The 25,031-nt window shown below is 37.9% G+C and overlaps 1 protein-coding gene across 4 annotated transcripts in view; it reads right to left on the bottom strand.

Moving 5' to 3' along the window:
* Nucleotides 1–8,813: 8,813 nt before the first annotated feature.
* The window catches only part of ALCAM (activated leukocyte cell adhesion molecule), a 122,712-nt gene continuing 106,494 nt past the window's right edge, over nt 8,814–25,031 (bottom strand). For all 4 annotated transcript variants that reach the window (XM_026063840.1, XM_026063837.1, XM_026063839.1 and 1 more), the window contains exons 9-16: nt 23,738–23,850; nt 22,684–22,819; nt 22,464–22,597; nt 20,754–20,886; nt 19,985–20,023; nt 19,575–19,692; nt 12,373–12,489; nt 8,814–10,408 (exon numbers count right to left, since the gene is read on the bottom strand). In XM_026063840.1, coding sequence (XP_025919625.1) covers nt 12,402–12,489; nt 19,575–19,692; nt 19,985–20,023; nt 20,754–20,886; nt 22,464–22,597; nt 22,684–22,819; nt 23,738–23,850 — 761 coding nt within the window. In that variant the 3' untranslated portion in view covers nt 8,814–10,408; nt 12,373–12,401. The remainder of the gene's footprint in view (nt 10,409–12,372; nt 12,490–19,574; nt 19,693–19,984; nt 20,024–20,753; nt 20,887–22,463; nt 22,598–22,683; nt 22,820–23,737; nt 23,851–25,031) is intronic.

Genomic DNA, 25,031 nt, shown 5'->3' on the forward strand with positions numbered 1-25,031 from the left:
TCCCTGGCCCCCAGCCACCTCATCTCAGCCAGATGAAGTACCCATGGGCAGGACACTCTCGTGCTGTTGTGCAAAGCAACAGGCTGCTTGCCCTCAAGTGCATCTCAGCTTTATCGTTGTGRTAGTGCAGGGAGAGGCAGGAAAGCAAAGATCAGTGCAGCTGGCAATAAAGTAATAGCTGCCAACAACAGAGGAACCTGCAGTAACCCTGCCTCATGGGGGAGGGAGGTTGGAGGAGCAGGGGTTTAATCCAACATATGCCTCTTTCTGGCAGATATGTGTGAGGCAGACCCGGAGCTCCATCAGACAGTGGACTGATGTGGGAGATGCTAAGTATAGCCCAGCCCAGCCCTGCCTGAGAGCACGGAGTGTCATCTAGGAAAGCACCCTTGCATTTCCACAAACATCGCATTTGCTTGTTTTTTCCACTCATTCATGGCTGGTTTTGCCCATTTTTTAAGAGCTGACAAAAGCACACCCCAGCAAGACATGAGGGCAGGTCTGTACCATCTGCCAGTATCTGGATTTATGTGGTGGACTGAGGAGGGTCTTGGCTTTAATAACTCAAGAGAAGATGGTTCTTTCCTGGGCAGGTTAATAATCAAATCATATTAACAAGTAAAATTTGATTAGGCTTCTGATTAGGAAAGAGCAAGCCAGGAGTTTGAAGCTTGTTGTGTCAACAGAATACATTAGCTTCAGTCTGATGTTCTGCTTTCAGTAATAAAAATTGGTAATAAAATTATAGCCACTGAATTCCTTGTGAGGTTCTGAACATGATACAGTGCTTTTAGATGATTACTAAATACCATGGGATAATACACTGGAACTTGGTCAACAAACAGCCAGAAGAGTATCAAATTGTTTAATTACAACAAAAAATAGTGATAAGGGGGGAGGAATCTTTGACTTAAATGAATGAGGTAAAACTTCTATGTTGGAAAAATCTGTTAGGTTGTTGTTGTTGTTGCTTGAGGTCATTACTCAGGAGACAGATGTCCCAGTCAATGGGCCCTGAGCTCACTGTCATACAAGGCTGTGTTTTGCAGAACAAAGAAATGTAAAAAATGGCCAAATGGGCATGGGTTGCAGCCTAGCTCAATGCTGAAAAAAATCCAAACATTTCTGAAAGTTGAACCTTTTTATTAGAAAATGTTACAAAAAAAAAGTCAACAGCATGTTATAAACAGGGTAATTACATGCAAGAAACAACTTCCAAAGTAATCTTATTTGGAATGATAATGGAGGTCAGGCTTTTACTGAGAACAAATTTTAGAGAAAAAGGAAAAAATCATTCTTGTAATTTTTTTGTTGAGCTGGATACTTTCAGCAGGGGCTTAGAAATGGCTATCAGGTCTCTACATATTAAACAATTGTCATTTTACCTTGCCTTAACACAGACCAGTGTCACACAAATTCAGTGTATCAACTGGATAGCTGTTAAAGCCATGTTGTAAATGCCTAACATATTTAGGAATATAAATAATACTTAGCTTACTTTTCTCGTCAGAATAGGATCCGGTGACAGTGTGATTAATCACAGGCTGTTCAGCATCAGTAGGGGGAACAGAAACCTATTAATGCTGCATTGCTCTCCAGATGCTGAGACTGTACAGGAAGGAAATGATCTCTGAAGTGAGGGAAGATGGACTGTTAATTCAAACACCACCATTCCACCTGCTGTCAAGAATGATTACAGATCAGAAGGGTATGTTTGTGATAATTGCTTGATCTTTGTGGCTAATAAATTTAACTTTCCACAGTCAAAATCCTGTTAATGCTAACTGCAATGTTTTACCTTATACCTAGAGTTTTCCCTCCCCCAGATATGTTTATGTGGGACAATTCCCTCATCAAGCACGCTCACTCACACTAGCTCAGGCCCTGGAAGAAGTGCATCAAGGCAAGCATAGCTCTCTGCTCAATGTGGTTAGCTCTGCGTCTTCTGTTTACTTCAGGCACTGGTGCAATTGGCTTCTGATGCTGCTTCTGCACAGTGCTTTGCTTCGCCCCAAACACRTACCCACAGTGGTTAAAAACGCTCTGACAACATTATGGGGCGGGGGGACAATGGACAAAAAAAATCTTTGAATTTCAGCTTTTTCAGTTTAACTCAATTCACTTTCTCTGATAAGCTCTGCTCCAGCATGAGAGCTGGGATGCCTCTTTTTGTGTATTTCACGAACAGCTCATTTGACTGTGCCCCTGGCAGATGATGTCCTCACTCAGATTGCTGTGAGTGAACCTAGGTGAGCAAGAGGTCCTGCTGGAATACCAAGCTCGTAGCTAAGGCCTCTGCAGGAAACCCACAGATTGTCTAAAGAACGCGTCAAGTTTTGTTCCAGTTAGATGCAGATTGCTGTACCTGTTCTTATGTTTTTCTTGCAAATTTGTACTGGGAACTTTATAATCAGCTTTCCAAGTCTGTTTGTATACTTTATAACTGCCGTTGTAGGCAAGTTCTTTTCTGGACAGTTCCCCTCCCCCCTCCCCCCGTGAAATCTCCAGATGTTGCTTTAGTTTCTTTTTCAGAAAATCTTCACTTATGATGCAATTTCCTTTGGTTCTTTCTTAAGCTGGATCAGCATTAGTGACTTCGGAATAATTTCCTTATTGGTTCCATCTTGGTTCCACAAGAATATAGCTGATGCTTTCTCTTACCATCTCTGTCCTGCTGTGTTGGCTTTTGGGCCCAAATGAATTAGCCAAAATTCAGTTTCTTTCCTGTTTGGATGAACATTAGTAATACAAACTGGGTGTGCTTTTCATGACATCTTCACACAAAAATTTTACTTTAAGATGGTGGAAACAGAGAGGCTGTTTTCCCACTTAAAAATACTGGTGTCTTTTCTGTTTTATGGTGCCACAATTGCTGTTTCTTTGGCCTTGTCTCTTCCAAATACACAGCCAGCAACAAATAACCGTGCCTCATATTCCAAGTGGATCTGCTTTATTGGGAATGGTGAATAATGCATTTTTATGCTGGATTACTTATTATTTTGCTCATTACTTCTGTCAAGATCTAGTTGGATGTAAGAAGTGAGTGTACTGAAATATCATTTGAGAAGTGTTTGTTAGTTAATAATACCTTTAAATGCATTTGGATACTTCTCCTCATGTAAGTTCATGTATATATGTTTTGCACTTAGAGCCAAGTTATTACAACAAAGGTAGTGCTGTGTATAGTAAGGAATTTGAACTGTGTGGTTTTGGTCACCGTATCCTCCTAGAGTTGAGCAGGCTTGTCCTGTCTGGCCTGATTTTTATTCACAAATCTCAAGAAAAAAACTTTTTTCTCTCAGTTGGTCTCTGAACTTTGAGTTGAATTGTATTCATTGGGTAAATGCAAATGTTTAAAATGTTCTCTCAGTACCTACTGCTATGTTGAGGCTGGGTTACTGCTTCAACAAGCTCTGCTCCAGGTGCTTCTGCTGGTTCAGCCATTAGACTTTCCATATAATTTTGGAAGCAAACATATCCTGCTTAATACATTTAGATTTAAACTGTGCGTGTAAATGCCAGTTCTCTGCACATTTTGTGTAATGGTAAAGCTGCTTTTTACCGTTTAAATACCTGCTGTGCTGCAACACAGGTAGGAACTAGATGGATCTGTGTTAATTTATTGAATTTAGCTCTGCTCAGTACTGCCGACAGGGGTATCCCCTCTCTGAAGCTATATGAGCTTTGATTGCTTCCTCTGTTGGAGCTAAAGACTGCCACTAAGGCCAGTAAAGGATAGCTTTGACTGTCTTTGGGATCCAGATCCATTCTTGGTGGTAGCCATTAGCACCTTTTAAGCTAGTATCTAGAGAGAGCAAGTGTTTGAATAAACACTCCTGAGATAGCAGCAGGAATAGCACATGGATGGAGCCTTGTACATGTCTAAGGACTCCTTTGAAGAGTGTGGTCACAGCATGTTCCCATCTCAGCTTCTGGCTCCAAGATTTTGTACTTTTAGTGAGTTATGCTCTTATTTACTTGCAATATCACTCCTCCCTTCACTCCCTTGCCCCTTTTTGGAAGGTCCAAATGATTGAATGCTCAGAGCAGGGTGAAAGGATGTGGTCCAGGTATATTGCCTTCTATAGAGTTTCTAACCACTGCTGGCTTTGGTTACTAAACTTCTTTTCCTGGCCTACGATATATATAAAACTTCAGTGAAAAAAATTGTTTTCTTGGTGCTGTTGCTGATGCATTTTGAATTAGGGACCTAGCACTGTGCGGCAGGTGTGCAGCAAACCCAGCCATTTGTAGCTGTGATTGCGCTGTAAAATGGATCACTTCAAGGTACAGCGACTGGGGATTAGAAAGGCACTGCACATAGGAAAATTGAAACTACCTCATAGCACACACTGGTAATCTTTTAAATTGTTAACTCTAATTTTATCAGAAAGTCTTCTGTCTGATCTGATTTCCATATCCTGTTTCTTTCTGTTTAGTAAATGCAATCACTTTGGTCCATTCTGTTTATTTTGTTTATTTTTTTAATTCTTGGAAATGAGTGTGATTTTTCTTTATTTGGATGAATAACAACAGAGAGAGCTTGTATATCAACATCACTGGAATTGAATTTGTGGAATATTTTATCTATATGAGGTTTTATTTGATTCTTTAATTGAATCTAAATTCAGGAAATGAAATGAATTGGGTTCGGCCTTTTAAATGTATTCTGTGGTCCATGCTAGACTTGCTGTTCTTGTGACAGATGCAAATGAAACCTCAGATGTGTTGTGTAGACATCATTGAACCACTTGCAATCTGTATTTGTATTTGCTTCCTTCAGAGCTGGACATTGTCATCAACGTTCTACCTATGCGGGTGATGATTGATTACTTGATTGATCCAATGAGAATCTCATGGCGGGGGAAGTATTAGGATGGTGCAAATTTGAGCTGAGGGGAGTTTACTCCTGTTCTAGATTTGGAGCTGTTCTCTTTTAACATAAGCTGTAGTATATACATTTTTTTCTGGGTGAAGTTGAATGTATTAGGAAATGAGTGGAAATAATGTGACTGTGAATTAATATAGTCTGTTTGTTGTTACTTGCAGCAATAAGATGTTACTTTCTTCCCTCAGCTCACTCCAAGGACATGGATGGGTAATACACAATAAACTGCAACGCATCTATATGGGCTAAAATATGTGAAAAACATCACCTCCTTAAATGAAATACTTGTGCTGGCATTCCAGTACAAAGATTCTTGCATGTTATTTATTTATTTGTGTTTGGTTGTACAGGTGACGGGAGAAGGATTAGCTAAAAAGAGTAAAAGGCTTAGAGGGGCACTGGTGGTACAGGTATAGTTTATATGTTATGGTGTTGTAGTTGAGCCATTGTAGCCTTTGTAGATTAGACTTAGGGTAACTTTTACAAAATGAGTTTCCAGAACAATGGATATGAACATGTAGAAGAGCAAGCAGGAGAAGTTCAGTATGTTTCTACTTTTTTTCCCATTTCCCAGCCCTTTTATGTTTATATCTGTGTTAAGATTGCTGGTATTTTTCTCAAGGTGTCTTGGTATTTTTCTCAAGGTGTCTTGGCATTTCTGAACTACATGTTCTATAAAAACAACAAAGGATGGTGAGGGCAGCTGGGGCTCTATAGAGAACAGGAGATGGGAACGTGGGCACTAATATAGGGGACATAGAACTATGCAAGCCTTATCTATCTGTATCACTAGGTGAAACATGAGAACAGGAAAAATATCTGGGGGTCAATGAGAGAGGGATATGACTTTTTTGACTAAGGAGCAAAATTTCATAACACTTCATCAGTCTTCTACCTTTTCATGCTGAAATTCATCACTAGATCAAAGTGAGTGCCTTGCTTCTAACACATGACATGTCTCTTTTAACATGTAAATGAGAAAAATGTGTGAATTTCAGCATATCTAAAGAAAGGGTTGTGAGTGGCTAGGAGGATGCGTTTAGTCTAACCATTTAAAAATAGACTTTGAAATAATTCAATAATGAGTAACAAGCTTAGTTTCTGATTCTCTGATTATTTGAAAAGAAATGACTCTTACTAAGTGTGTGTGTGTGCATGTGTGTGTGTGCATGCACGCTGCATAGACACAGTTAAGGTTTAGAGGGTTTTTGGTTTGGTTTGGTTTTTTGTTTTTTGGCAACTTGCCTCGCTGTGTGCTGAGAAGGACCTTGGGACTTTCTTTCTGTTCAGATTTTTTTTAGTATGCTCCTCATTTCTCCAGGCTTACTAAACACCAGTTTTTGGTGATGCTTTGGCCAGTGAGACCCTACCTATATCCTCCCTTCTGCTCTCCCCAGCCAAATCTGAAGACACAGGCAAAGCGATGCTCTCACCCACCTCAGGTATACTAGCCAGGCAAAAATCTCCTTTCCTACTCTCCCTCTGTAGTAAGTAAGTTAGTGCGCTTATTGTCTGGCAGAGTAAGTGCCAGAGTGAGGGAAGGCTGAAGTCAGCCTTGTTCAGCACTGGACTAAATTGATTTATGCCAGCTTGAGGATCTTTCCCTTTCCTAGAAGGGAGAGGGAGACCTTCAGGGGATCTAGTTCTATAAACTAGAAAAAGTTACGCACCTCCTGTGTTCCCTCTGCCTTCACAGGTTGGGCTATTCTGCCTGGAGCAGAAGTCTGTTTGCAAAGCTGTATTGGGCAATTCTTGGAAACACGGACACCTGGATGGAGACGCATTTTTGTCAAAAGAAAAGCCAGAAAACATTTGCACAGATGTGGCTGACACAGGAGGTCATGATCTCATTTCATATGTCCACTGCTAATCTTAGCCGAGATAATTAAGTACATATGGCTGTTTTAAATGTGAAGTCAACAGGAAAGTATCCAGCTACATGTGGTAGTTCAAGTAAATCAGATTTAGCTGCAACAGCCAGCAGCTGAGGATATTAGGTATTAAATGTTCCCTGAAGAAATTTATCCCCCCCCCCCAAAAAAAAAGGAAAACAACAAATTTACATATATTCATTCTTTGTCTGTCTCTATGGCTGATACAAATATGGGTAGAACCTGTGTTAATATCTCATAATGTTCAACTAATAATCCAAATATAATTTAGAGTTACTTGTTTGTTTTTATATATATTTCAAAACATGACAGAATGAAAATTCTCTGTCCAGGAAAAGATGCAAGATATTGCCTGAATATCAGTATTGCTGGGTTTCTGTTGGCAAGTCATGGCTAATATACAGAGGATCAGGGGTGGATAGTTGCTTTACTGATAGCCAATCTGTTAAGAACTTAATCACCAGTTAAGGAACTGAACATCTGCTAGTAATTGAAGTGTAGTAGACATAGTTGTGTTAAAATCCTAGAATGCAGGCCATCCTGGAGACCTCAAAATTATCCTGATGCTTTGCCTTTTCTTGCATTGACCCTAACCACTTCAGGAGGCCTCACCTATTGCCACCATTACCACATTTCTGTGCTGGTGTTTTAGTAGTGGCTCATAGCCATTATAGTGTACCTATGGTTTTGAGATTGCTGCTTCTGGGGGCTTATGCAGTTGTCTGCTTGGCAAGCCTGTGAGATAGATAGTCTTGCACAACGCTGCATTTGCACCATGTAGACAAACCTGTTGGTTTGTTCCAAGCTCAGTGGCCAGTTTCCTGTAAAACTATGAACAGACACCAGCAACTGTCCTAATTCCTCAGCTCTAAGCCAGAAGTCCAGGTGTTCTCACCCTCCCTGTTGTCTTGTTCTTCATCAGTTTGTGAGCAGGGACTTTTCCTTCCCGTGTGCAATAAACTGAGCTTGAACTCTAGAGTTGTGTCCTATACCAGAGTTGAACAGGACCCCTAAGATTCATTGATTGCTACAGGTTTCCTACCAGGCCCCAGGTGTGAAATGAACTTTTGGAAGGTTTCTCATGCTAAGCAGGCAGGCAGCACAATGTTGTCATACTTTTCTCCGACTGGCTGCTGATGCTTTCCAGGTCCTGCCCCTCCGGTTGGAGAGAAGGCCCGGACAACCCCATGGAGCCCTCCTAGACCTACGGGACTGCTGATGTCAGCCAGACCCTGCATACGCACATTGGTCGGATTAGAGTCAGCGACAGCAAGAGCGCTAAGTAAGTGCCCTCCTTCATGCTCATGCATGTTCTTTTAAACTGAGATTTCAGACAAGCAAGTGAAGACATACTTCAGTTTTATTGTTGTTTAGGCATGGATAGAAACATTAATTCTTTTGCACTCTTGGTTCTTGAAACGTGCCTGTAGTGAACTTTGAGCAGTGAAAAACCTGGCTCCTAGGACTGACAATTTAAAGTGCATGGGACATCTAGTAGAATCCCATTAAGGTGAGGTGGTTTTATTCCTTTTTCATAGTTGTGGAAGTTGAAGGAATTTTCTTCTTCTCCTCTCCCCCCACATTCCCCAGACAGTGGTACATAAATTTTCAACCCTTTCCTATGCTTTTCCTTATGATCATTGGAAGTTTCTTCTCTGTATTTGAGAATTGTTTGTAGTGTTATAAACAAAGACAGTTGATTTTCGTATACTCCATCACAGCATTCTACCAATTCTACCACAACTTTTCCTTTTTAGAGTAATTCCCACTGCATTTTTTAAAAATGTGTATCACTTGGCAGTGTTCTCGCACCAAAAGAAAGATATATTTGTATATAAAGTAACTTTTGTGTGTTCACGTTTTATTTTGGAAAAACAGGTGTTTAAAAATTTTAGAATTTTTTTAACAAAATTCTAAAAAAAATCACAATATTTACAGAGATAACATAATGGCTTAGCCATGCAAAACAAATTACTTTGGTTTTTTCCCCCATTTTACTTTGGTTTAAATATTGGCCAAGATTATAATTTTTATGCCAAATAAAACAGTAACAAATCAAAGTTTAGAGGCAATATAACAGGATTTCCCCTCTAATATTTTATACAGCATAGAGTTTATAGGACATCTTATGTATTTAATCCATGCCAATGCACTACAGGAAGCTTTTATTAAGACATCAGTCACTACTGCCCAGACATTTAACATTTTACAAATTTACAAGTAACAGTGTTTTCTTCTCCCTAAATAATGCAAAAGTGGCAAAATACATTTCCTAACGTCCATCATCTTTGTCTTTTATTTATTTATTTATTTCTGTCTACCAGTCTATAAAAACTTACTTTTTCCCTGGATATCTGTAAATGGAAACCTGATGTTCTGCTTACTCTACTGTTTCTCTCCATCAAAACTGCTTGCTACTTTCTTCCAGAAACTAACCTTCTGTGTAACATGAAACTTTTCCCTCCCAAGTACGATTTTCTATCGGCCATTTACCCTAAAATGTTTTCTTATCAGTACCATTCTAAAAATTTCCTCAAGCATAAAACATGTTTATAAAGTTACAAACTTGAATGTAACTAAAGATACATAGACATTTCATAGTTACAATTATATGTACTGTTTGATAAATTAGGTACCAGTTAAAAACACTAAAATTATCTCAAGGTGCATTCAGTATCTGTAGCGTAGTTAACAAAAACACACAAAAAATATATATATTCTATTTCTGGGGAAAAAAATGCAGCTTTGATATGACCACTTTTTTTAAAAGGTCTCCAATTCTGACTGATATCTTTTTGAAAGGAAGAGAAGGTACAGTACTTTAAGGCAGCAGATAACAAAGGAATCAAAACCAATCCAGAATTCCAGTTTCTTATCTTAATTCTAACACAAAAGAGAACTGATAACATATCAATAAAATGTGTGTCTTCCTCTAGAAGAAAAGGATTATTAGCCACCATCTGTATGTAGGCTAGGAATTTTTCGTTACATTCCTCGTTCAATACCCAGCCTTCTCTGCGGAAACTCTTTATTCCCTTTCTGGCTGTTAAGCCTTGCTTGTTTTTTTTTTTTTTTTTAATTTTCACTTTCATTAACAATTTATTTTTGTCACAGCTGTCACCCTTTCTCTTTACTGAGATTTCAAAGAATAAGAAAAGAGCTTGATATTTTCCTTTAAGACAATCTTACACTTTAGGTACTTGCTACAAAGCAGAGGCTTCACTGATAACAATCAGAATTAGACATGTACCTGCTCAAAGGGTGTCATAAAAACAATTGAAATAAAAACATTACACTATACATCAGATTAACAGCAACTCCCAGAACAAAGCCTTACAGTGTATAAAAATAGCTACGTAAAAAATTTACATAAAGGCAAACAAAAAGAAATCTTCAGTGCAGACATTTACAAAAAAATATTTCAAACAGAACACAACATGGTGACCTATTATCATGGCTGTTGCCAAAATTAGTTGTATTTTTTTTAACTTGAGATAATTGTGTCTAAAATCCTTTGAAAACTTGATAGTATGGTCTGTTTAATACTTGAACCATGAATAGCTGTCACTTCTTTGTATAGGTTTAAATACAATCCACGTTCATGCTTCAATTGGTCTATACGTATTCTCTGAAAATATGAAAGATAAAGCCAGTTAATCATCTTTAGTTTTAAATGTTAACTAACATAACTGCTAACTATCTAATCCCTAAATAAACAGCCACATTAATAGTATTTTCATCTGCCATTTAATGATGAGAACACTGTCTTACATGATGAGAATAGCTGCTGCAACATTGTTACTGGTAAATCAAGGAAGTTCATCAGGTAAGTAATGCATTTATGGATAACCTTTCATTTATGTAGAACTACTGAGCTGAAAAAAATCAAAAATTTCTAACAAAGGACTGTGCTGAAGGCCGAGGATGCTATTTGAACTGCTATGTTCAATAAATATGTTCAATAAATACCCTCAAGTTAATTTCACCTCAGTACTGCGATGTTGTAGAAGGTATGAGGTCCAGGAAAAAAAGATACAAAAGAGCCCCTACCAAAGATAGTACAGAAATTTCCCATAGAACTGCAGTGAAAACCCTGGATTTGTGCATTGCAACTTTTTCAAAATTCACCTATGTCCYGCTTTACATTATTCACAGGGCATAATTTTGGTCTCCCAATTTCCTCTCTCCAACTAGCAAAACTTTTGTTAGCAAAGTCCATACAGCAATGTTACATCTCTTTACATAGTAAGTAATCATTCTACCTAGTGAGTTCTGAATAATTAGTGTAAAAATAACCATTTGTAGTTTAAAACTACAGACAATATTTACATGTTTAAATTATCAACAAGCAGTGCTGTCAGGTGTTTTATTTAAATTTGAAACATTTTAATTGAAATATGAAACCTGTGTTTATTCCACTATATACTTGGAAACTTTGAGACCCAAAGTAGGTATCCAATGCTATTAGCTTAAGATCATTAGTTATTAATGGGACACTGAAAATCAGGATCATTTATGGTTTTCCTGTTGAGGAACTCTCAACGCAGTACTGCAGAACACTAACCAGTCCTTTAATTAAAAAAAAAAAAAGTTTAACTCAAGAAAGCTCACTGTGGGTTGTTAACTGGATTCCACAGTCTTGTGCTACCACAGTGCTAGTTTCAAATGGGCTCCACTGTTCAGAAGGAGGGTGTAAGGCCCTCCTTTGGTTACGAAGGGGAGAGATGCAGCAGTGGCGTAGAGATCTGCAAACACTGGGTGGTGCTGTTGGCGTTTCGTAGTGCCCCTCTGTCCCATAGGGAACTTCTGGGTCTGCCTGTCGAGTTTAATTTATACAGATCCCAGTTTGGGAGATTTTCACACCTGCTGCATTGTTGCTAACTTAATATACAATGTCTATTTCCAGGATAAAATGGATAATACTATCAGCATTTGAAATCTTGAATAAAAGAAAAGTTTTGTTCTAAGAAAAGTTTCATGCCTCTTGCAGTGATGATGAATAAAGCTGGCCAAAGACTTAGAAACTATTGTTTTCAATAAGGGAGGCTCTTGTGAACAATTTGAAGTCATACCTTAAGAGCTTCTAAACAATACCTAAGCATACTTTTTACACACATGCACACACGCATACTACAAAAGGTATAATATACAAGTTGGTATTTTCATTTTCATGAGTGCTTGAATTAAAAGAAAGCCAAATACTAACTTATATCTAAATGTCAGGCTTCTTTAATATGTCCATAGGCTGATATAAATTCTTAGCTGGCCAGGGACTTTAGTCTGCCTGTCCTAATACTAGAAGACTCAAAATCCGCCCCATTGCCCAGCACTCTGGAGGAAGTAACAGACTCCAAGCTACTGCTGTGATTGCTGGACTAGGTGGCAACCAGGTAGGACTCCGGTGCTGGGAAGGCATGCGGCGAATCTGGCATCATCTTGCTTGAGGAGTGTGGCTCTTTTACTCCCTGAAATGTCCTTTTGCAGGGCAGAGTGCATGGACAGAACAGGACAGAGAAAACCAGATCCAGTTCTCTTCCACAGAGAGAAATGGTTGACAAACAGATGTTAAATGCTGCAGTATGCGACACCTACCTGGAATGATGACTGACACATTTTCTCTCTTAAGCTTCAGATTTATGATTGTTTTCTTCTAGTTTTTTATTTTCTTCTATATTTCCAAGATCTTTGTCTACATGTTTTGATGCTGTCCTATAATGAAAAGTTAAGGTCATTTTTGCATGTCTACAGCATTTTGTTCTATATTCACATTAATGACAGTGTCTCTTCCCCTCTCAGTAAAACAGAAAATTGTTACATTTCTCTTCTGAGCAGAGCAATAGGCTTGCATATGTCTGTAAATAGACCAAAAGCACCAATTTCCCCACTGSAGTTAGTACTGCAAGAAGTATTGCAGCAGGCCTGTGTATATGCATCATTTGCCTTACTGAAGAATTCAAAATTATTCTGACCTAGCTGGTAGCGAACATTTAGTAAGGTTAAACCAGTTGTGCAGATCCATGTTTCTTGACAAATTAATTGTGTAGCTTGTTTCAATAAACAAGAGTTTGCTTTAAGGCATACTAAAATGTAGAAATGTGGCTAAGAGATCTTTATCAACACAGCGATCTTTTGTGTACTTGTAGTAACTGACTTTCAGAGCCCGTGCCAAAGAGAAGCTCTTTTAACTGTGAAGAAATTAATGAAAATTCAGGCAACACTGAAAAAAACACTGTCTTCTAGATCTGTGCTACTATGACTGACAATCTTTGGGTAAAGAAGAAATTGTGTAAATGTCTGAGGGGGAGAAAAGAAGTATGCCTTATTCAAAATAGCAGGTTGTCTTTAATACGAATAGTGGAGATGAATTAATGAGTTAAGCGCTTAGTTTAGCTTAGCACAATAAAACCAATAAGCTGTTCCTTTAATGTGTGAGAAGACTCACTGTCTGCCAAGGTGAAAGATTCCTGCAGCGTGGTGATAACATTTTAAAGGCCACAATTTTTAAAATGTAAATGAACAAATGTGTTTGAGTGGGACAAAGTAAATCCCTTGTGTCAAAGCAGCTTATCCTATATGCATTTTCTCTGTATATAATTTGCTTCCCCTACAGAAACAGTAATGTCTGTTGTGACCGATTAATGCATATGCTCACCCTTGCTTCAGGGTAAAGGTCCATAGTGACACTGACTTGCAAAATACAATGAAGACACAGGTTAGCAAGATCGTGTGACATGTCACACTGACACCATGCAGGTATGTACAAAACCACTGATTTGAATTTCTGCTAGTGGAGTGTTTCTCTGTGCGTCCTCCATCTGAGCAAAGGCTGCTAAGCAGTGGCTAAAAGCACTATGTGTGGCCTGAGTTCAAGTAGCCTTGAAAAGTACTGTTAAGAGAGTACAGTTCAGTCCTCAACTCGGAGCAGCTTGAGTGGATGCAAATGCACCTCATTCTCAACAGTGCTGGGGGTGCTACTGCAGTGCCAGCTCTCCAGCATGGGCAGCAGCGTGTGACAGGGCGTGCGAGGAGAGCATGGCGTTCTGGGACTGAGAGACCATGGACTATACAGAGCAAGACCACGTTAAAAAACATTCTGGTTTTAGAGCAGGTTACTTCCTAAGTGGTTCGATGTTTTAATGCTTCAAAGTTGCATATGACTTTCCCTGCTGTTTCTAGACTGCCTCCGTTACACTTGTGTAGCTGATAAGAAGGCTTCTGTGAAGAACCAATTCTGTTGAAAACCCAGTTACTACAAAGACCCAAGCTTCTGCTTATCTGACAAAAGTAATTTTAAAAATACTGCAATTAGGTCACAAAGTAACTTGTCCTACAGTGGTAAATTTCTATTGTGCAGTAACTTTCTACTTTCTTCTGCTATCTCAAAACCTGAAAGACTGAATCTGCACAGAAGAAAAGGATGCAAGATACAACAAAGAAGAAAATCCAGTGCTTTGGTGGAGCCTGAGTTTCTTCTGTGATCCTAAATAACCTTTTACAAAGTTCTTTAATTCCTAGTTTTAAAAAAACAAACATTAAAAATTAAAAACCAAATGTGTTTGCTTTAGATAGATAGTGCAAAGAATTTGGCCTGCCATTTGAATGACGAGTCTCTTCTATAAACAAGCCTTACAAAATTGGAGACAGCAGGGAAAGAGATGATATTCTCAAAGGATCTGGACTCGGGAAATTCCCTGAGTTGCAATAAGCTGGAGGTTAGAAAGCTGTGTCATATGTGCCTGCCCTATTCTTACACTGCCTTATGTATCCACTTATGTCGGCCCCTGGAGAGAAGGGAGTGGGCTAGACTATTGGTATGGCTCAGTATGACCCCTTTACTTTTTTACCTCTTATAGCAGGAGTTTTACAGTGACTGAAGTAAACTGAATCTTAYGTGAGCTGATATTTAATAACTGAAGGAATTGTAACTAGCATTACTGTTTTTTGATTAAGTTAAAATTGTTCAATGATTAAAAAGGGGAGGTCTTGTAATCATATCAGGTTTTATTTTTAAACTATTTTAGTTCTTCCTTCAATGAAACTGGTATTCCCCTCACTAAGTATTACCTATATTTTCCTTAAACCAAAATGGATAAAAATGGAGATTTAAAAGGCAGTGCTCTGACTTGGAAGGAGAGAGGATAGGATATTCAGAACTCTTATGGAGGCTGGTATATGCCACTTGCGTGAAATGAGTGCCACAGAAGCTTTGCATGTCCAAAAATCAGACAGCTGTAGATCCTCAGTGCCTGAGACTGAGATGCAGCAGTTTAATTCTGCTGGTTTAGTGATCTGGCTGACCTTTTTTTATTTTGTTCCCCCATTACTGATACCTAGGCAGACTCACCACCTCAGCCCAAGCAACACTCCTGCCCTTTTTTGTGCTAGCTAAAYGGCATTATTAAGAGACAGACGAGTTCTTTCCACTGAGAGCTGCAGCAGTGTGAGCCACAGGCAGTGCTGCACCAGCAAGAGGCACAGGCAACCCTGGCATAGCACCAGTCCTCAGAGCTCAGTAGATGTGGCCTGGGTTTGTAACACAGGAATGGCTCAAAACATTGTTTCTATCACTTCAGGTGTCTTTGAGGCACTGAAAATGGTCCTTAAGCAGCTTAACCTTTGACAATGGTCTTTCCCCACTTTTTGGTTAGTGCACTCACTACTGTAGACTTGCTGCATTTGCAACTCAAGAGAGACTTCCTGATGGTATCTGTTCAGTTGGGCAATTCAGCGTGAATACACTTAAATATTCCAGAGGATTTTCTGAAAAGGGCAGAACAACCTAGTTTGGCCAAGTTATCTCACACCCATTAAAATTACCTATACTTCAAGAAACAAAGCCCACCCCTTAGCATGCTTTGGCCATAGTTTTGTGAAGAGTGAGAATTTGGTTATATCAATATAGGTTTATTTATTACGTCTCTCAACTGTTCTTTTTAATTCATTTGTAAAACACAGATCATTCTGAGCTCTTGCTATAATTATGGCTGATATTTTACGTTTCCCTATGCTTGCTCTTCAGGAAAAAACTATCCTCAGGGAATTGTAATCAAAATCTCTCTGTAAGTAGTACTAAAAGGAAGTTTTTAATTTATTTCCTTTGAAGTGTGTGTGTGTGTGTGTGTGTGTGTGTGTGTGTGTGTGCACGCATGTGTGTGTGTTGAGGGGCGGTTATTTTCATGCATTTTAGATATTGTTCAAAATGTTACTGTTAATAAAGAACATTTTGTATCCCTATTGTTTTGCCTTCTTTAGATTAAAGACAGACTGCATATAGTTCACTTAAAAATTGTCTTTGTGATTTAATTCCTGATTTCTTTTAATCTCACAGGTCTCACCCTCAGTTCTGTTTACAGAAGAGAATTTGTAGTGCTCTTTGTCCTTGTTACCTGAGCTTGTAATAATGACAGGTAAGAAAATACACTTATGTATAGTTCTGGGTGCTGAAGCAAGAGCCATGAATTTCATTAATGTTTGCATTACTTTTGAAAGGCATGTTAGGCACTCAGCTAAACTGTTTTGTCAGCTTTTATAGGAGTCTTATACATCCAAACCTGGATTATTTGCAAACTCTTTCCATTTCCCCCATCTTGACTTCCACCTCTTCCAATCATTTTCAAATCATTAGCAGAAAAAGGGCACAGAGATTAGAAAAATATTCCAGTAATCAAGGACTAACTGTTTTTGAATTAAGTCTGTGCCATTTTTATACAAGATTTGTGGCATTAACCGACACTTTCAGATATGTTTGTAACTTGGTCTTCTCTCTAGATGGCAATTGCATGAGAACCAATGCAAGTACTGGGTTTTGTACAGAACATACAGCAAGTTTCCTACATACTTGACCTGCCACATTTGGTTTCATATGCTAATTTCCTATAAAGTATCAGAAAAACATAATTGCTATGCTTCAAGTGTCTAGTTTCAGCTACAATGAGACTACTAGCAAGTAACATTCTTGGTTACTGGGACCTAGGAAGAATTTTGACAGTATGATGTGCTCTTCAGCATGAACAATCTTAAGACTGCTGCTGCTAAAACTTCAATTTTTCCAGCTGAATTTTCCTTCACTCCATTTTAAATCAGCTTAACCTTGATCTAGCCTCATGTGGCTTGAGATTTGTGCATCTCCAAACCCAACCTGCAAAAATGGGACAAAGGTCCCACCTAATGCAAAACTTACTTACACATCTAGAGAACAGGGCTATAGGGCACGAGATACATGATTTTCTTTCTAAACCTTTAATTTTTTCAGTACTCTCAACTGTTTCTGGCGAAGTGAAAACTTTGTAAATAAAGGATGTACTGAAGAGGAGTGTACCAGAATCACTCAGCTGAGGTATGCCATAGAAACTTAAGTAAGAACCTGCAATGCTAAATTATATACTGTTTAATGCAAATTAGTTTAAACTATCCTTTTGGAAACAGAGAAGAAATCCTCCGTCTTTGGCCTTCTGCTCAGATGAAGGAGAAACATAGCATGCTGGCATAGGTAGCTTCAACTCTTTATTCAAGAGGGGGCTGGCTGCAGCATGTGGAATACAGATGAGTCCCTGATTTATGGGATAATACTCACAGTGAAAAGAATGTGGCAATAATCAGCTTTTGCATCAAGTGGAGCTGAGGCGGTGAGTAACTATGCAAGTGAGTTATTGTGAATATATTCCAAGGGTACAAGTATAATTCCTACTTAGTGCGGATGACAAGACAATAGAAGATTATACAAACCACAACACCAATAATGAAAAAAAAAAACTTTTTTCTTGCCTCGGCAGACTTGGAAAGTTCTGTGCTGCTGCCTTCTCAGACTTTCCTTTGGCGTCACTTTGGGGATAGAGATTAGGTGAGTTACTGTTCAAGGGTAGGTTAAAAAATAACTACTAACTCTTGGCCTGTGTGGAGATGGAGGGCTGTGATTAGACACAGGTTGTGCCTGAAGGTATAAGGTGCTTTTTGCAAGGACAACTTATTTCTAGGCTATAATTTGTGCTGAAAACTTTGTCAGAATAGGTACTGACACACTGCTTGTTCTTGCAAGTATGGCATGCAGAAAGTAGGGAGGATAGCAGAGCAACTCAAATATATGCTGAGAACAGGAGATTGTCAGCCACGATGCATCAATTAAGTGTTTTAGAGGCCAGCCACAGTGTATCAAATAGGAAGTCTATTATTTAACTATAAAGGATTTTTATTTTGTTCCCAGTGAAACTGTGTAATCAATCCTAGCTCTGATTTCTACTGTAAGCTTGTAGAAAAGAAGTTGAGCATGAGGAAAGGAAGTGTTGTTCATTTTAGAATATGCTGTATCCTATCTTTAAATCTGAAAAAGCTATCTTAAATTATAAGCTGCTCTCAACAAGTTTCCAAGTTTCTTGTCAGCTCTCCCAACGCTACATGAAAAGATACTTTACCTTCTCTGCCCTCCTTTTACCCTAACCACCTCTTGGGGGGGAAAAAAAACAAAAAAAACAAAAAAAAACCCAAAAAACACCACAACACTCAGTTTCATGATTCCACTTTCTCATATTCAAAAAGGAGAGACAAAAGAAAATGATTCTGGACATTATTATGAGTAACAAAGTGTGGGAGGAGGAATTCAACATTATTACTACTTTTCAATTTTTAACAAAAGAATCATATGCTTTGCATAAAGTAACTTTTTTTTTTTTCTCCCCGTATAATATCCGAATGTGGTTCTGTACTTGGTCATTTATAGGAATTCTTTATTTGAAAAACTTCCAAAATCTGCTAAGAAGTTGTGGCTGGAGTAAAATCCTTATGCAATATCCAAAAATGAGCATTCTCTGCTACAAGCAGATGGAGAATTCCTTGTTGTACTTTCACATCAATTAAACACATTTGTTGCTAGTACAAGTATTCTAGTGGTGTATTTTAGATATAGWTTCATCACAAATTTTAATTAAAAAACCATATGAAAAGGCAACTGAAGTTTAACATTGCTTGTATGCATGTACTAACTTGTATACATTATGCATAACTGCCTTACTCCCCCTTTTAAAAGGTAGCTCTAAGGAACCCTTAGAGAGCAAGCCTGCCTGAAGTTCTCACTGGGGATAAGGCCAAAAGGCATACAGTGATGGCCACCTTTAAAAGGATGGAGAGACATGGTTTCTCTTTGAGATCATATAGTTTATTTTCTGAAGTGAGCATGTGTGACAGTAAACTTGAAAGCAAGCAGGTCTCACTGRCAAATCCTATATTATGCTGAGGATGGCGAAAACATACTGATTTGGATGGTGGCTTCTAGTTTTTCAGCAACACAAGGTTTACCATTACCAATTTTACTTCAAAGATCTCAAAGCATATGTGAACAACTGAATTAAGCATCTCTCTCCTCCCTGAGACAATTTAGGCTTATTCTGGCATTTATTCCATTTTTAAAGCATACGAACTACCAAACTTGTAAGTGAAGACAGTTTCTAGCATCAATGAAACCACACAGAGGTGCTATCCCACAGCTAAGTAGCAGATATAATATTTACATGCAGGAATTGGCACACACTTGGTTGTCTGGAAACAAAGCCTCATTATATGTGACTGGACAGGGAAAGAGATATGAAAAGTCTAGGAGTCCCACCTCCAAGAGATGTGTCAYGTTAAACATTAGGACATGCCACATAGAGGTAGCAAGTTTCCTTCCTATATTCAATTAATTGACAGTAACAACTTTTCCCCACTCAGATTACTGAAATGCTGCAGGAAGTAAAACAGGTAATATATGTTCCTTTTATGATTATTTTATAAAATTTAGTATCAAATTTTCCATAAATTCTTACTTTGATTTCTTCACATAGAGCCAGTAGACAACACCTGCAACCAGAGCAGCCAACAGAAGACCGACTACAATTCCCACTATTAGCTTTGCTTGGTCATTAACCTTTTCTCTGTTGTCATCTGAAGCAAAGAAGAAAAGTTAATGAGGTGAGCATAAAGTAAAGCATTACACAATTTCTACAGAATCATCTTCCAAAACAGGAAAGGGGGTCAGAAAGTGAAAAAAGTATAAGCATGGTTCTTAAAAATATTTAAAGCTTCAAATCTGTCACATTCTTAGCCAATCATTGCATTAGCTATTTTAAATCAAGTCCAGCTGTGAGGCACTGTGTAAATTGTTCAGTGACTCTACATATGTCTTGAACTAAGGCAATCGAAAGAAAGGGTTAGGGAGATGGAAAGACATACATACCATTTCTATCCTCTGGCTCATCATATTCTGGAATACTTACTGAAATGAAAAAAGTTAAAATGAAATAATAAAAAAAAAGTGTTGATACCAGAAAGTCACCTTCTTTTCATATGCTGCAGTATTTATCAAAATAGTTGTCTATTTACAGCAGTGACAGAAATACTGAAACTTAATGCAACGTTTGCCAAAAAACAAGGTAATTAATCTCATCTTTAAGCAGGAATCTTTGCTTTATAGCTGTAATATATCATATTGAAGAATTTTATTCAAAAACTTTAATATTAATCTCATAAATACTTCTGACTATGCATTTCCATATTACCCTTTCACAAACAGTAGCTTCTCACTACCTTTCATCACTGAAAACAGACATTTAATTAAAATTCAGCATGGCTGAATTCTGTTCTGAATCAAGTCATACCAGTGATGATAAACTGGAAATTGGGAGACTACAAGATGACGATCATTTAGTAAGAAATGAAAAACAATTCTTATAAATAACGTACTGCGCATGTGAGACAGCTAGCCACAGTGAAGACGACTAAATCCCTTCATCCAGTCCAGACCAATAAAGTCTATGTACTACTAATCCAGGCTGGTTTTCCAATTGCTTGACTTTATAAGCAGAAAGCGCTTGACTTTACAAGCATAAAGATTGAACACCTTAACACCATCAGTACTATGCAGACCTACTCTTCACATGGGTATGAAGGTGGATACTTTATTTGAAACTACAACTTTAAGTAAATGATCTTTAGAAGACACTCACTAGCAGAGACATTCAGGGAGGTTACAGTCCTTTCTAATTGATTTTCTGCAATGCAAGTTAAAGTCACATTCTCTTCAGGTGCAATTACAATTTTACTGGAAAATCTTCCATTAACATATTTGGTCTCCTCTGTCTGAAAAGGTTAAAAAAAAAAAAAAGAAAAGAAAAAAAGAAAAAGGATTAGTATCCTTGAAAATGCAAAGAACAACAGATGTACTACCTGTATTACACACTGGAGATGTTTGGAAGGAATTTGCTATCAACTAATATTTTACTTTTTAAAAAAATAAAGAGAGTAACTCATTTTTAAAATATCAAGTAAAGGAAAATACTGCATGCAGCACTACACATACAATTGAAAGTGTGTGTGATTTTATTAAATGGTGACATGAGTATTTACAAGAAAATACTTTGGCTAAGATATCCAGTTATATCTGCATTTTGTATACTGTGTACTGCAAGACTATTGATAAAGAGGCTTTTTTTTTAAGAAAGTTAAGCACATTCAGTATTTGCTTTTGTTTCTTTGCACTATTTTTAAAATATTCTAAGAGATAAAATTCTTCTGGAAAGATTCAGAAGTAAGCTTCTAAGTTTTCACTTCTCTCAATCTCACTATTTTTCATTTATGCCCTTATAATGAGAATAATCACTGTAAATTTTCCACTTTCTGGCATTCAGAGTCCTCAGTTGTTTCTACTTTAAGTATTGTTTTGCCAGGCTGTATGTATTCAGTAGTACCTGCAGTATGGGCTGTAATAGTGACATGGAGCTGTTCCTTAAATTTGCTGTACATCGTTCTTAGTTTAATACAATCTCCAGAAAAAATACTGTCAATTATTTATATAGCTTCAAGACAATTCCTGCCCTATAGCTGCAGTGAATGGAAAAATTTTGACCTTGCATACTTGCTCACTACAGCCACACATAATTTTCACAGGGCTAAAGCAAAACCTAATGGGATTAATGAAATCTACAGGACTATGCATTGCACTTCCAGTCTCTGATTGCTTGTATAGATGCCTAATTTATTTCTTCTGTTAAGGCAAAATGTGGCAGTGCTTCGTATGTGATTTGGTAATCAATATGAAAATGCTTTAGACTGCTTATTTTCCAGGTATTTTTCCTGCTGCATTTGGGCATTCCTTTTTTCTCCCCAAGGATGACTGCATTATGGTTCTCTTACCAATGAAAAACAATGGGTATAACCATAGAAAAACAATTACAAAAATCAGGATGAAAATTGCAAGGTCTAGAGTGACTATATTGACCATATTTTCTGACTTGTACTTACCACAGTCCATAGCATTTCCCCCAGTCAATGCCTATATCAAGTACCTGTTTTCTAAAATAAGTTGTATAGTTCCATCATTATTTGTAAGTCTTTATGCAATGGCAAAATCACCACATTAGCCAGATAAAATGGATAAGTACCCTCATTTAAAATGTACATTTAATTTCCAATCTTTTCTTTTCCCCTACAGCTCCAGCTTGTAGCCAGTGGATCTTCTGTGCCTTCACCTGCTACATTCAAAAGCCCTTTTTCATCAGAAATCATCCATGTAGGTACAGTGATCACAGCCTTCTCTTAGATAAATGAAATACACTAAGTTTCGTTAATCTCACTACCTGGAAAATTTTCTTTGACTTTAGGTCACACCTCCTATGCACCTATCTTTTTGTGAATAGGTTAATAGGAAAGATACTTGCTTTATTTATGATGCTTCCACTACCAGTAACTGTCCATTGTACTGCTGGTTTGGGGAAACCTTCCACATGGCAGACAATTGTTTTAGACATTTTATTTGTGTTGGTTTTCTTTGTCATTTTGATTTGAGGTTTTCCTAAAAGAACAATGTTATAGTTAACCATTTTGTTAATGTAACACTGAACAAGACAATTAATAATCGTAGCTATGTTGCTCCCTTACCTTCTACAATAAGTTTAAGTGTCTTGCTTTTCTTTAACCCTTCGACCTCCTGTAGAGTAGTTTCACAGATGTAATTTCCAGCATCTTGATACTGAAGACTTGAAAATGATGGACTTGTTTGCATTCTGGTATTGTCCTGATAAAGCGAGGAGTTAGTCTCCATGAATTCTAACTCAGAAAACATTATCTCTAAATTTAAAGTATGATGAGTTTCAGCAGAATTCTTCATGTGCTTTGCTGGAGATTGTATTAGACCCTTAATGCTAAAGTCTTGCCCCATTAATAATTACATTTCAGCTGACAGCAACATAACAGCATGAAAAGTAGAAACCATTGAAGGTTATTTAAGCCATGACCCTTCTTCTGGAACAACTTCACTTTCAAAAAAAGGGGCATAGATGGGATCAACTGTTTATTCCAGGCCTCTCTAGTACAATGGCCAAAAATACTAGTGGTACAAACTGTGATAGAAAAAAACAACTCTCCCCTAGGGACCAGGCTTATGAGATCAACATATGCTACTAAACAACTATTAGATATCACTTCTTTTGGTTTCTATCAATACAGGTTTGATTTAAACTCACGATCTATGGTAAGTGATCTTTTTCACCAGCCACTAAACAGCCAGTTGCCAACATCCAATCTCTCAGCCTGCCTTTCCTTTTATCACGTTTACTGGAAGCAAGACAAAAACAGAAGTCTGTATCTGAGAGAGTGATTAATAAATCCAAATTCCTCCAATGGGGCTACCCTTCTAAGCAGAAATTGATTCTCAAGGGCCTTGTATAGACCATTTAAAAAAACCTAGATCTTTGTAAGTGTTACAGTAGGCATCCAAAATCATTTCTCTGCATTTGAAAAATCGATGCAAAAATTACAGTAACTAATTTTTAATCATCAACTTGAGTCAGTATCTCTTATTTTAGCAATAACACTCATTTTAACATATCCTTTACATCAAGTCCAATGAAAATGGCTTCCTCTTCCAAAACACTGAAGTAACAGCAGTAATCTGAAGAGATGAATACTTAGATAAAGTATATGAATTACTGACCTTTATCCAAAACACAGTTGCATTTCTACTAGAAGAAATCGTGCATGACACAGGCAGGGCCTCTCCGATCTGTTTTGTGACTTCTCCACTAGGAGTAAGCTGCAAATCCAAATCTGAGACAGAAAGAACATTTATCAAAAGGCTAATCTCAGAATGCTGGCTCATTTCAAAGGCTTAACAAGGAAAGAAAATGTGACTAATTGCACTCATTAAATTCACAATTTCATTTTTTTCAATACAATCTAAATCAATTTTAGAAGTCAGGAAGAAGACAGAGATTATTCTAAAATAGGCCTTGTAGAACATTAACCTTTTTGGTGCAATTACAGGCTAAAAGTAAAAGAGAAACCTCACTAATCACTAGACAAATGGATAGATTTTTTCCACTTTGTACTACTGAAAGAATGATACAGGAGATACAGGAAGCTGCAGGAGTTCTTCAAATAGCAGTACGTGCTTCTTGAAAGGGGAAGCACAGATTGCTCTGAGCATAGGTTGTTAAGAGCCAGGCAGGAATGTAGTTTCAGGGGAGGACTCATGCAGGTGGGGCCCAGATTAATTCAAACAGTTACTTATAAAAGTGTGAAAAAGAGGGTGAGAGGACAAAAGGTGAAGTTTTGGAATCTGATAAAGCAAGTTCATTTTTATGCTGAGCATATGGAGAAGCTTTTGAAGAGGATGAGGGTGGATAAGACACGCTACTGACTGAATGGGCAAGCCAGACTGAAATACATGGTTGGGAGGCCACACATGAGGCCATTGGCTTCCTTTCTTCTCATTCCTAACCTTAAAAAACAGTTTTTTTTCCATTATCCCTGTGCAACTCAGAGTCCAAGCTTTGCCTGACCTATTTTGGCTCCAGGGAAATTGTAAGGAGTCAGTGATAGCTGTGTTTAGCACTAGGCAGGGTGAGACACAATAATGGAAAGGTCAGGAAACACTGTTTTAGATCTTCCTAGTATATGAATTTGGCTGGCTTATGCTTGCTTTTTCACAAAAATCCTACACTGAAAGAAGAGCAGAGTTTGCCAAGTTAAATGTCTATTTTGCTTCCCCTCGCACAGTGCCTTGACTTGAAAGCCAAGTTGCCTGGTCAACTTACTTTTACAGATACACACACACACACAAGGAAATAATAGCTGAAGTGACAAGCACACAGAATTTCATCATGAGCATAGTACTTGCTGGAAATGGACTGCAAAACATTCTTCTAGCTTTTAAGCAGAGCTACAAAAAGCCTGAGGCAAAACCACAATTGGTAGAGGAAAGGGAAAACAGTGAGTTTTCCTTTAAA

The sequence above is a fragment of the Apteryx rowi genome, unplaced genomic scaffold (assembly GCF_003343035.1).
Source record: "Apteryx rowi isolate R43461 unplaced genomic scaffold, aptRow1 scaffold_201, whole genome shotgun sequence".
Lineage (NCBI taxonomy): Eukaryota > Metazoa > Chordata > Aves > Apterygiformes > Apterygidae > Apteryx > Apteryx rowi.